This window comes from Cherax quadricarinatus, chromosome 5 (genome assembly GCF_038502225.1).
Source record: "Cherax quadricarinatus isolate ZL_2023a chromosome 5, ASM3850222v1, whole genome shotgun sequence".
NCBI lineage: Eukaryota > Metazoa > Arthropoda > Malacostraca > Decapoda > Parastacidae > Cherax > Cherax quadricarinatus.
In genome coordinates this window covers 4,257,452-4,270,792 of record NC_091296.1, presented here as the reverse complement: position 1 = coordinate 4,270,792, position 13,341 = coordinate 4,257,452, and the positions used below count along the sequence as shown (strand labels likewise).

The following is a 13,341-nucleotide window of genomic DNA, read 5'->3' as shown; positions in this document are numbered from 1 at the left end:
AGTTGAAATTTCTCTTCATTGAACTTCATATTGTATTAATTTATATTAAGTTAATATTGCAGACTTAAATCGTATATGCTGTTAATTCACCCAGTGATGAGTTCTTGATCCAAGGAATTGGAACTTCCCTTCCTTCGATGTAACCTGTCTGCCTCCCATCCCTCATGTCCTGTAATATGATGGAATTAGTACACTAAAACCAAGGAGGGTAACCCAGCACCTGAGGAATGAGAGACGGGGGTTTGATCCGAGGAAGGGTAGCTCAGATTCCTTGTATCAGGATCCTTCACTGGCGTTGACTCCACTAAAACTGCCGTTGCAGGTATCTTGAATCTGGAGAGCTGGAGTGGGTGCAGCGGATGGTGCAGTCACTGCTGAGGTGGTCTGAGGACGTGGGTACTGGCGTGGGTGCTGGCGTGGGCCCTGGCGTGGGCGCTGGCATGGGCGTGGTGATAGTGGACTGGTGGAAAGGCGCCCAGCCTCCCTACACTCAGGCTGTGGCTAACAGCCGTCTGGTGGGCGCCAGCACTGGCTACCTCATCCATGTTCTGGCGGTCACTATCACCTCTCCTGTTTTTTTTTCTCTTATTTACCAGTATTGACTACATCAGTAGTGTGCTGCTACACTATACGACTTACACAGTGGGAACACTGTGTTACTGTACTCTTCTAAATGATAATTACACAGTGGGAACAAAGACTAGTTATGCTTCCCTGTCACATTCCATCACACATAGTTGAGCTGTGAAGTCTCAGTAAGTGACTAAGATATTGTCATTTATTCCATTAAAGGCGTCAAGTACCGTATTCCATTAAAAGTTCAGTAGCCACGACAGCTTAGGAATTACCATCTCTCGTGATGGCCTATCCCATATATAGCAGAAATGGGAATTTAGAAAGATATCTTTATCACAGAATGCGACAACGACATTTATTTACACTAGGAAAAAATGGAGGGGATGGGGAGATGTAGACCACAATATATATGTAAGAATTTATATACCCTAGACCTTAGACTAAACCTCTGCATTAATACATTCACAATACGCGCTAAACTATAGGCCTCTACAGCATCTCTTCATCTCGAGGGAAGTGCCTCTTAGATCAAACCTTATCTCCCTTTCCAGACGCTGCATGGGCCCTACGTGTTTAACGCTTCTCCCTTAATGTAATAATCCATACCCACAGGAGTACTACAGTGTGGCCCTCAGCTCCGTACACCTGGTGGGTCACAGTCTGGGTGCCCACGTCATGGGTTATGCTGGCAAGTATGTCAAGGCTGTCAGAGGAGAGAAGGTGAGCAAAGGGTGGTGTGGGCGTGGGGAGGGGAGCGCTGTGGGCGTGAAGTGGAGGCGTTGTACGTGTGGGGGGGAGGGGGAGGGGTGCAGGGTAAGGCACGTGAAGAAATGATTAACGGAGTTAACCACGTGTACTTGTGTACACCAGGTTATGACGTATGACTTAGCCACAACTTTCCAAGCAGTTGACCCAGGTGCGGGGCCAGGAGCTGTAACTCGACCCCTGCAACCACATATAAGTGCACTCAGGTGCTGTGGGCAATCCTTGTTTACAGTTGTGAACTAAGAACTGTAAATTAAACTCTCTCCTGACCAGTGTGTTCCATGTATAATTTTATAGTATAAGTTTTGCTCTTAAACTGACCTTCACCCCAATTTTTCCTTAATCCAGCGGATGCCAGTGTAATAAAAGTCAAATATTCAATGGCTTATCGGAGCTAGACTTTCCACCCTCATTGAAAGACATCATCTGGTATACATAAATAGTTCGGAGAATCGATAAGTTGATAAATTATACATGTGCAAGACTTGAGTATCTTTATTGAGGAAACGTTTTTGCCATACAGTGGCTTCATCAGTTCAGTACAAAGAAGAATGGCGAAGATCAGAAGGAGTTTGAGGTAATCAGTCCTTCAGCTTGGAGTCGATGCACTCAGTTCATCAATCTTTTCAAGACTGATGGACTGCTTACATCGACTCCAGGCTGAGGGACTGATTATCTCACAAACTCGTGATCTTCACCAATCTTCTTTGTATAGGACTGATGAAGCCACCGTCTGGTGAAACGTTTCTTCAGTCAAGATACCAAAGTGTTGCACATACGTCTAATTTATCACCATCTGGTGTGTTAGGTGGGTCGTATCACTGGGCTTGATCCAGCAGGACCTTACTTTACTAACACCGCCCCGGAGGTACGACTGGACCCCAGTGATGCAGACTTCGTAGATGTCATCCACACTGACATCCCCACAGAGCTCTGGCAGCTGGGAAGTGAGTATACAGCTACCCATCTTGATTTATAATATGAATGTGACATATTTTTATTAGTTTGTAATTGTTAGGTACAGTATGTATTTGTGTGATTGGCAGACATATATACATAATAATTCACTAAATTATACTGTGGTTACATAATTCCACATACTGTATGCATATTGTCTCAACTTTATATTTTTCATTAAAAATTACCATTGTTGCAATTGATGTGAAATAAGATACCTGTGCAGTAATAAGATGGGTATGGGGTGCATGATAAACATATTAAACTGAACTGCAGTAATCAAACCCCAATGGAAAAAAGTTCTCGATGACATCCTGACTTGTTTGAATTATCCCGGGTTACTAACTATAGTTAGCTATCCGTGTTAATAATCCAAATTAAATCTTCTCAGGAAAAGTTTCAATTGTGTAAGTTTTTTCAGTCCTATTCAAAAGTTCCCAGAGTGAAAATATTCAATAGTCTGCTTTTACTGCAGGCTGCAATGGCTTATCAACCATCTTTTTCTAGAGATGGGCCATCCAGGTGCAATTGGACACATGGACTTTTATCCAAATGGAGGTTCTGACCAGGCAGGCTGTCTGGGTTCTGTTGTGCTCCACATAGACAACGAGAGGACCGTCGCAGAGGGAATACTGACCTACATTGGCTGTAATCACCAGAGGTCACACGACTACTTCACTGAGTCCATCCTCTCTAAGTGAGTCTGCCGTCTCTTTAAGCAAGTGCATCCACTAAGTTTATTCAGGTATACACAAATAGTTACATAGATTATCATACATAGCAGTATATGTGTAGAGAACCTTATAAAGAATCCAGTGTGTTAAGTGTTCAGAATGAAGACGGGTTAAGTCCCACTAGTTTTTAAGTCCCACTAGTTGTGGTTAACTAGAACAAACGACGGTGGTGTGAATATGATAGTATACAATACCGACAAGTTGATAATCAAGATACGTGTGCAACAGTTAAGTATCTTAATGTCTTCCTCTGCAGGACGCTGGACAGGAATACTCTTGAAAGTATAAATTCCTCTAACAAGGATAACTGACTTTGTTTTTTCTCACTATGACGCACATAACGAGGTGCTTAATAATCAAGCTAGTTGTTTTATACAATCAAATTTTAAGAAAATTCTACTTGGTTTTCGATCAATGTAGTTAAGATATAGGCATATTGCAGGTGCAGGTTTGTGGGTGCAGCATGTCCATCTTGGGAAGAGTATAAGCATGGGGTGTGCTGGGGGTGTCAGCACACCCTCTGTGCTACTATGGGCTTCCATGCCAGACCCCTACATATCCATACACCATCTACTCCTCGTGACAACAAACAAGACACTTCTAGTGGCAGTCACATCCCAAATACTATCAATAACTTCAGCTCTATGGACATGTCAGCGGCTGCCCAAAACATCAGCGGTATGGAGAATAGAAAGGACAGTGGGAGACAGTCGTCAGTAGAACCTGAAGAGTCATCAGTCAAGGTGTTCCTTGGTACCAGTCCTCAGGCACCCTTCTGTGGTAAGATGGTGTATTTAATAATACATACCTTTATTTCTACAAGTACATGTACAAGGTATACAGACCATGGCTGACATCAATGACATACTACTACGTATATAGAAAGCCGCTTGTTATGTAGAGCATCTCAGTCAAATTAGGTCAGTTTTGTCCCAGGATGATACCCACACCAGTCGACTAATACCCAGGTACCCATTTTATACTGATGGGTGAACATGGACAGCAGGTGTCTTAAGGAAACACGTCCTAATATTTTCCAGCTGTACCAGGGATTCATTCTCCGGACCTCAGTGTGTGAGGTCCGGAGGAAACGAAGCAAGTTTCTCTTCATTCTGGTCTGTATTACATGTCGACCCATGAAATGGCTGGGCCTTGGCTAGCCTACTGGACTCTTTAAAGGTGCTTAGATGCTGGGGAAGGCCTATTGATCCATGGAACTGGCGTGGCCATCAGATTACCTCCCATTACTCAGGCACTGATTTACCCTTTTGGGTTCAGCTCTTATTTATTAATGCAATAATAATTACCTACCAGAACTAGGTTTTACAGTTACAAACAAAACTACAGGAGTGTCTTGATGTAGTGACCTCTATTTGCAGTAGTTTATCTAACCCTCTTATTAATATTAATTGACATGTATATATGGGAAGGGACTGACACAAATCTTATAAAAAATGGAATTTGGGATCTTCAGAAGTGTGCCATTTTTTTAACTAGTTTGAAAAAATGATTTCGTTGTGAACATTTTATTTTTTATGTAAATTAAAGGACTACTGTATTGGCTGAGTCATCCACGGTGGTGCCTTTATGCTGGTGAAGAGCTCTTGATCCAAATAATTTGAACTACCCTACCTTTCCTTGGATTTAATCAGATTACCTCCCATTTCCCCAGTGCTGTATGACTTCTACGAGCTTTGAGCTTCCCACTAAATATATAATGAATTGCACGAGTTTTAGAACTGATAGCTCATGGAATACGTATTTCCTGGGCAATATCAGGACTTCCATTGAGATTTTGTTATATCTATATGAAACCACTAAACTCAGGAAAGCTGGGAAATGGGTAATCAAATTTGATCCAGGAAAGTGGAGGGCAGCTTATGTAGGCCCCTCCCTTGAGGGGAGAGTGAGGTACCTTCATGCTAGTTAAGACATGAAAGTCATCAATTAGGGATGAGGAACACATCAAGGAGGAATGAGACTAGCAGTGACTGGGCGAAATTAACACAAAGGATATTAATGGCGAACACTAAACCCATAGGGTCCATACTGGCCATACACTTCTTGGGAAATTGATGGTAATTAAGCTTGATGGGGCCTAGTTCCTAGGCCTTTTGTGTATCCATATGCTCTTGCACTACCTTTCACAGGATGGATATGGGGGGCACATTAAACTAGCCTCTTCAGTGACAAAATCTAAATTATTATTATAATCAAAAGAAGCGCTAAGCCACAAGGGCTATACAGCGACAAAATCTAAAACCGAGGAGGATGATGTCACTCTTCATTCCTCAGTCCTTCAAGGGGGAGGGGGTCTTGATGCTGGTGAAGGCCTCGTGATGTAAGACTATGAGCTCCCCTCCCTTTCCTTACATCAAACCTTGATTGCCTTCTATTTTCTTGGTACTGTATGTCCCCTACAGATTTAGCACTTACCCCATGATTATTATTATAATCAAGGGGGAAGCGTTAAACCTGTAGGATTATACATCGCCTGTGGGGGGGGGATGTGGAAGGTATTCAGGTTTAATTTGGGGAACTGGAGCACAGATCCAATTCCCTAGATCAAGAGCCCCTTACCAGCATCGAGGAACCTTTCTCGAGGGGCCCGTGAAGAAGAGCTCTGCCGGTCTGGTGGTGCGTTGCTGGAAGTGTTGACCTTCTCATGTCAGTTTAGTTAAGTTCAACCCCTCTGCCCATGTTTTATTAGGATTGTATCAGTTTCTCATGGAGAGCACTAAAACCATAAGGGGGTCATGCACCACCATGGGGAATGAGACAATGAAGATTTGGTATAAGGGACCTTAAGGTAACTCCAGTTCTTTGGATTAAAGAGACCTTCACTGGAGTCAAGCACTTCACTTGAAGAGATCTGAACATAACTAGTTCAACAGTGTTAATGTATCATAGCTTCCTTATATATTTCATATGAAGACTTGCAATATTCTTGTATTGTATTCCCTTAAGGGAGTTTCCTTGAGGTTGGTGAGGGGCTCTTGACCCTCCCCTTCCTTGGATCGAACTTGATTACCTCCCATTTTCCAGGTGCTGTGGTATTCTTACACATTTAGTATTTTCTGGTTAAAATAAAACAAATACATTTTGTCAACAGGTGAACAGTACAGAGTGAGTGTGGTAACAGCCTTGACCCCGGCCTCCCTCAGGAGTGGAGGTGATCTTGCCAGGTTCACCGTCACACTGCAAGGTCATCGAGGTCAATACACAATCCCTGCACCCCAGAGGTCAGCCTCAGTCATTGTATATTAGTACCTATATTTCTTAACATCCTAGGTAGTAGGTTGGTAGAGAGCAACCACCCAGGGAGGTACTACCGTCCTGCCAAATGAGTGTAAAACGAAAGCCTGTAATTGTTTTACATGATGGTAGGATTGCTGGTGTCCTTTTTTCTGTCTCATAAACATGCAAGATTTCAGGTATGTCTTGCTACTTCTACTTACACTTAGGTCACACTACACATACATGTACAATCATATATATACACACACACACCCCTCTTTTCTGCTGTTTTCTTTCTAGTTCTTGTTCATTTCCTCTTATCTCCATGGGGAAGTGGAACAGAATTCTTCCTCCGTAAGCCATGTGTGTTGTAAGATTATTATTATTATTATTATAATCAAGGGGGAAGCGCTAAACCCGGAGGATTATACAGCGCCTGGGGGGGGGGATGTGGAAGGCATTCAGGCTTAATTCGGGGAACTGGAGCACAGATCCAATTCCCTAAATCAAGAGCCCCTCACCAACATCAAGGAACCTTCCTTGAGGGGTGTGTGTTGTAAGAGACGACTAAAATGCCAGGAGCAAGGGGCTAGTAACCCCTTCTCCTGTATAAATTACTAAATTTAAAGAGAAACTTTTGTTTTTCTTTTTGGGCCACCCTGCCTCAGTGGGATACAGCCAGTTTGTTGAAAGAAAGAAAATTTCTTAACATTCCAAATGTACACTGTCTGGAGTTTTTATTTTGTAGGTATGATTTATCTTAAAGATTTTAGTTGTACATCAACATTTACAACTTATATAGTAGTACCTGGATATAGGAGGTAATCAGGTTTGATCCAGTTCCTTGGACCAAAAGCCCCTCACCAGCATCAAAGGATCTCTTGAAAGGGTGAAATTTTGTAACCTATTCTAAGGAGGGTACAGTTGTCTTTAAGTGTGTGATGTTACATAATGTGAGGCATTGACCCCTCAAGGAAAGTTCCTTAATGCAGATAACTGCATTTAGTCATCACTTCCTTTGGTTGAACCTGATTGCCTCCCATTTCCCCAGGTACTGTATGGCCCTACATGTTTTGTGTTTTCCATGAATAATAGTAATAATAAAATAGTAAAGTGCAGTAGGGTAAAAGTTTTTTTTTTTAGTTTGAAGGTTTTATTTACATTAATTTGGTTTCTTGATGTGTTCATGAACAGGCCAACATTTGTGGAGGCTGGAGGAAGAATGTCTTGGCTGGGCTTCACTCCTTCACTGGGGCACCTGCATGCCCTCCAGGTGGAGTATGAGAAGGATCATGGCTTCCTTCATGCTCTCATCTTCAGGTTCAACCCACCAACTCTTTATGTGGATTACTTCGACATTGAAGAACTCTCTACTGGGCTTTTGTAAGTATAAATTTGTTTTTAGGGATTATTATTCATGGGGCAGAGGTCATTCAGCTTTCATGGAATTGGAGGGAGTAATAGTTTGATTCAAGGAGGGGATGTTAACAATTTCTTGGAGCAACAACCTGTCACTTAAATACAAGTACCCATCCCACATAAAGGATCGTCTTTCTGGGGAATGTATTTCAGTGATCCACATTTATTTAAATAAAAGTATCCTGGTGTTGAATTGTCAAGAGTAAGAGTTGATTTACAAGGTGGGGATGATGAGGTAGAAAAAAGAAAAAGTAGAAGACAGAGCTTTGATGTTTACCTTTCATTTTAGGCTTCACACACAGTTTGCATTACAAAATCATAATTGTTTTAGCACAAAAATAGTACATTCAGTAGGCAAGTTACACTAAATGCCAAATTTGTTATGCATATCTTTTTGTAAGGTTCGTATTAAGAGCAGTGTTTCAGACAGGTCTTAGGCTTTCATTATATTTTTATTATTATTATAATCAAAAAGAAGCACTAAGCCACAAAGGCTATACAGCTCATTATATTATTGATATACAATATGGATAAGTAAGACATGTGTGGCAGTAGAGTATCTTTATTGTTGAAACCTTTCACATGCTTAGCAGTACTGCAGTTAGGTACTGGAGACCACAGAAGCAATGGAGTAGTACAAAGTGTTGAGGTAAGTACTAATTTTGAGGTAAACAGTCATAAACATCTCCAACTTTGGCATCTCCTTTCTGGCTCTAGTATTAAAGGCTCTACTTCTGATGTTTCCAATATTTAAGTCACCTCTGTATTGACCAAAGAAGCCTGCTAAGTGACAAAACATTTTGCCAATAAATATTACCAACCTTTGCACAAGTCTTGTTCATCCAATTCTTAGGCTAACATTTGAAAGGGGTTCAGTAATTCTGAAATACCTTGCCACTGAAAGGAAGCCTGGACTTCTAAATTTGACAAATATGAAGTTAGTCTGTATAACCTACCCAGCACATTTCATATTTTCAGAACACGCTTCCACTTGTGTGGGAAGCAAATGGAAGCTGGAAGGAGCTACACACTTGTCCCAAAAACCCAGTGCTTGCCCCTAGAGTGACTTCACCCAGAGCGCACCTCCACATACTAATTTGTAAAATTTTGTATGTCCTGTGAGAGTGGTGTTGGCAACTCATCAAAAACCAAGGCAGAAAGTACAGTACCTCACTGCTCATTATTCTTGGATTATATATAAACATTGTCTTAACCTCCAAAAAGAGGCTTGTTGATATTACTGTGTACTGTTGCCATAGTTATTTCCTACCAAGGTAGTGTGGACCACTGAAGAAAATATGTTCACCAATGCACACTTGATAGCTGTCTTTGCAGAACTACAGTGACATCACAATTCAGATGACCCCTCCAAAATGCAACATTCTCACCCATGTTTTAGCATTCAGACACCATTTCCCACATCCAGAACTCTTAGTTTCCTGACTAATAACACATCACATACATATTATTATTATAATCAAAAAGAAGCGCTAAGCCACAAGGGCTATACAGCGCTGCAGGGTAGGGAAGGAAGCAAGGGAATTGGATGGCAGGAGGGAGGGGGGATGATCAGCAGGTTACAGAAAACAGCGGGGCAGGGGATAGTACGGGGGTAGAGGGTAGCAAGAGATACAAGTAGAAAGGGCTGAAAGTATCAGAATTTGTGAAGTAAGTCAGTCGTTGTCAAAAAGTCAATAAGAGAGTCCGGATGAAAGGTGGGTCCATCAGCGAGAAGGGAAGGTAAAGAGAGAGCAGTGGGGCGAAGACGACGACAGAGGTAAATTCTGCGTGCTCGTTGATAAAGTGGGCAGTCCAACAGAATGTGGCTGACTGATAATGGAGCTTGGCAATTCTCACAGAGAGGAGCAAGACGCCTCTCCATGAGATATCCATGAGTAAGACGAGTATGGCCAATGCGAAGACGGGAGAGAGTAGTCTCCCAACCTCGACACTGGTGATAAGAAGACGGCCAGTAACCTATACTCGGTTTAATAGACTGAAGTTTGTTGCCGAGCATAGTAGACCAACGTTGTTGCCAACGGGTGTGAAGGTGGGAAGATATTACAGCAAAATAGTCCGTACATGGAATACCTCTGTAAGAAACTGGTAGGTCATGTACTGCTGACCGCGCAGCAGTGTCTGCCTGTTCATTGCCCTGTACGTCAACATGACCAGGGACCCAACAAAAAACAATATCTTTATGCTTAGTAAAGATGCGGCGTAGCCAAAGTTGGATACGGAGGACTAAGGGGTGAGGTGTATCAAATTTTTGTATAGCCTGTAAAGCACTAAGGGAGTCTGAGACAACCACAAATGATGACACAGGCATAGATGCAATACGGATAAGTGCTGTAAGGATGGCATATAATTCAGCAGTAAAAATACTAGCTGAAGATAGTAAATGCCCTTGTACGACGCTGTCCGGAAACACTGCTGCGAATCCTACGCCGTCAGAAGACTTAGAGCCATCTGTGTACACAGCAATGGCATGAGAATGAGAGTGAAAGTGGTCAAGAAAAAGAGAGCGGGAAGCGACCGTAGACAGTTGGGCTTTCGAGCAAGGGAGGGAGAAAGAACAGACTCGAACAGCTGGGACCTCCCAGGGGGGTAGGGAAAAGTGAGATGCTACATGTACATAGAAAGGTGGTAGTTGAAGAGAAGACAAGAGCGAATGAAGGCGAAGAGAGAAGGGACGGAGTAAGCAGGGGCGGCGAACAAATAAAGAATGTCTACTAATATCAGTGACCATTCTATAAATGGAAGGATTGCGGAGATCATGAGAGCGTACATAGTAGCGCAGGCAATGGGCATCACGGCGATCGGATAAGGATGGAACGTTCGCTTCTGCATAGAGGCTTTCGACAGGGGAAGAGCGAAAAGCACCAAGGCATAAACGTAATCCTTGGTGATGAATGGGGTTAAGGCTAGAGAGAGTAGCAGGAGATGCCGCTGAATAGATCTGGTCACCATAATCAAGTTTCGATAAAATAAGGGTGGAATGTAGGTGAAGGAGGGTTCGACGATCAGCTCCCCACGAAAGATGAGCAAGGGTTTTAAGAAGGTTCAGCCGGCTGTGACAAGTTGCCTTCAGAGAGGTAATGTGAGGTTTCCAGGATAACCTACGATCAAAGAGGAGGCCCAGAAACTTGACTGTATCACGTTCAGGGATACGTGAGCCATAGAGGTACAAAGGATGATCAGAGATGACAGAGCGTCTAGTGAAAGTGATTTGGTGGGTTTTAGTGCTGGAAAATTTAAACCCATGTGTGGTGGCCCAATTGGAAACACGGTCGACTGCATGCTGGAGAGAAACTGTAAGGAGGTGACAGTCAGCGCCTGCACAGGCAATAGCGAAGTCATCAACATAGAGTGATGACCAAATATTTGATGGAAGACTAGAGGCCAAATCATTAATAGCAAGGAGAAAAAGTGTTGTGCTCAGAACACATCCCTGGGGGACACCTTCAGCTTGGACAAAGTCCGGGGAGAGCACATTATTAACCCGAACACGGAAATGCCTGTCAGTTAAAAAGTTCTTAAGGAAGGATGGTAGATTGCCTCGAAGGCCTAAGGAGTGGGCTTGGGCTAAAATATTATACCTCCAAGTTGTGTCATATGCCTTCTCAAGGTCAAAAAATATGGCAATAACTGAGTGGTTATTCGCAAAGGCATTACGAACATACGTATCCAAGCGCAGTAAGGGGTCTATGGTAGAACGTCCCTTACGAAAGCCATATTGACGAGTGGAGAGACTGTTGTGTGTCTCTAAATACCACACTAAACGTCTATTTACTAGACGTTCCATTACTTTGCAAACTGCACTGGTAAGAGCAATGGGACGATAGTGGGAGGTTTCATGTCCCGTAGTGCCTGGTTTGCGGAAAGGGAGAACAATGGCGGATTTCCACAGCTGTGGAAGAACTCCTTGTGACCAAATAAGATTGTAAAGGTGTAATAGGACTGCAAGGGCTGACTGATGTAAATGTTGTAGCATACGAATATGAATGTCGTCGGGCCCAGCTGCCGATGATCGACAAGCTGAGAGTGTTGCCTCCAGTTCTTGAAGTGTAAAAGGCACATTATACTGTTCTTCTCTGAGAGAAGAAAAGTCCAAGGGTGCTAACTCTCTGGCAGACTTTGAGGAAAGAAATGAGGGGCATAGATGGAGTCCCTGCGAAATACGGACCAGATGATTGCCAATTTCATTGGCAACATCTAGTGGGTTTGCTATATCAACACCGGCAACCCGCAGAACAGGAGCCGGGTCAGGAGAATATTTACCACTCAGTTTTCGTACTTTTTTCCAGACTGCACTCATAGAGGAAGCAGAGGTGATGGTGGAGACATAATCTCGCCAGCAAGTGCGTTTAGCGTCACGGATGACACGGCGAGCGATCGCACGCTTCTGTTTAAAATCAAGGAGTCGCTCTGTGGTTCTATTGTACCGGTACCTGCCCCATGCAGCGCGTTTCAAACGTACTGCACGAGCACAAGCAGGAGACCACCAAGGCACGCATTTCTGAGAATGCCTGCCCGAAGTTTGGGGTATAGAATGAGAAGCTGCGGTGAAAACGGAGGACGAGAAGAGGTGTAAAAGCTCATCGATGGAGGACGAAGAAGGAACCTCTTTAAAAACAGTCAGGTGTGAGTAAAGGTTCCAATTTGCCCGATTAAATTGCCAGCGTGGGGTGCGAAGAGGTGGCGAATATGAAGGGGAAGTAAGAATGATTGGGAAATGATCACTGTCATGTAAGTCCGGGAGAACAGACCAAGTAAAGTCTAATGCGGCGGAGGAAGAGCAAACTGAGAGATCGATGCAAGAGAGAGTATGAGTCCGAGGATCAAAATGGGTGTGAGTACCTGTATTTAAAACATGGAGGGGGTGGGTGGCAAGAAAAGCCTCTAACTGAATTCCACGGGAATCACAGTGAGACCCTCCCCAGAGGAAATGGTGGGCATTAAAATCACCAAGTAACAGAATCGGTGGCGGTAATGACGAAACAAGGAAGGCAAAATCCGGAATAGATAATGCCCGAGAAGGAGAGAGATATAAAGAACAGAGCGTATACCACCTATGTAAGTGGATACGGGCTGCTGTGTAATGCAGCGAAGTATGAACAAATAGCTGATGGTACGGAATATCAGTGCGGAGAAGAAGGGCACTTTCATTAAAGGTCCCATCAGGAAAAGGATCTGAAGAATACAATAAATTATAGCCTGAGATGTGAGAAATAACAGCAGAGTGTAATTTTGGTTCCTGTAAGCAAACACCAACAGGGGCAAACTGGGAGAGTAACATCTGAAGCTCACCCCGATTACCCCTGAGGCCGCGTATATTCCACTGTAAAAAGGCCATGATTGGCAATGATAAAGATACTTGAAATCCGCAGGTAAGGGTTCCTACGGACTAGAAGGGTTAGAAAAGTCCACATGCGGAGGCAGTGGAAAATGTTCAAGCAGCGAAGGAACGGTGCGCTGTGAAGAAAGGAGTTGCGCAGATGGAGCAGAGGAGAGAGGAAGAGCGGAAGGTGGATCAGTGTCCATTGATGGTTTGGTCTCTGCAATATATTCAGAGATTGCTTCAAGTGTTTCGGAATTCAGAGATGTCGTATGGGAGACAATATTGGGAATGGTAGGGGGAGGATGAGTAAAG

General features: G+C 43.3%; 1 protein-coding gene across 4 annotated transcripts in view; it reads left to right on the top strand.

Moving 5' to 3' along the window:
* Positions 1–13,341, top strand: part of LOC128684915 (pancreatic lipase-related protein 2) — a 75,757-nt gene that overhangs the window by 49,068 nt on the left and 13,348 nt on the right. For 2 of the 4 annotated variants that reach the window (XM_070099133.1, XM_053771269.2), the window contains exons 5-12: positions 323–554; positions 1,189–1,296; positions 2,150–2,288; positions 2,806–2,995; positions 3,475–3,812; positions 6,145–6,274; positions 7,464–7,652; positions 8,667–9,052. In XM_070099133.1, coding sequence (XP_069955234.1) covers positions 323–554; positions 1,189–1,296; positions 2,150–2,288; positions 2,806–2,995; positions 3,475–3,812; positions 6,145–6,274; positions 7,464–7,652; positions 8,667–8,754 — 1,414 coding nt within the window. In that variant the 3' untranslated portion in view covers positions 8,755–9,052. Of the gene's footprint in view, positions 1–322; positions 555–1,188; positions 1,297–2,149; positions 2,289–2,805; positions 2,996–3,474; positions 3,813–6,144; positions 6,275–7,463; positions 7,653–8,666; positions 9,053–13,341 lie in introns of those variants that run through there. The other 2 variants (XR_008406434.2, XM_053771270.2) reach the window with 2 other exon arrangements.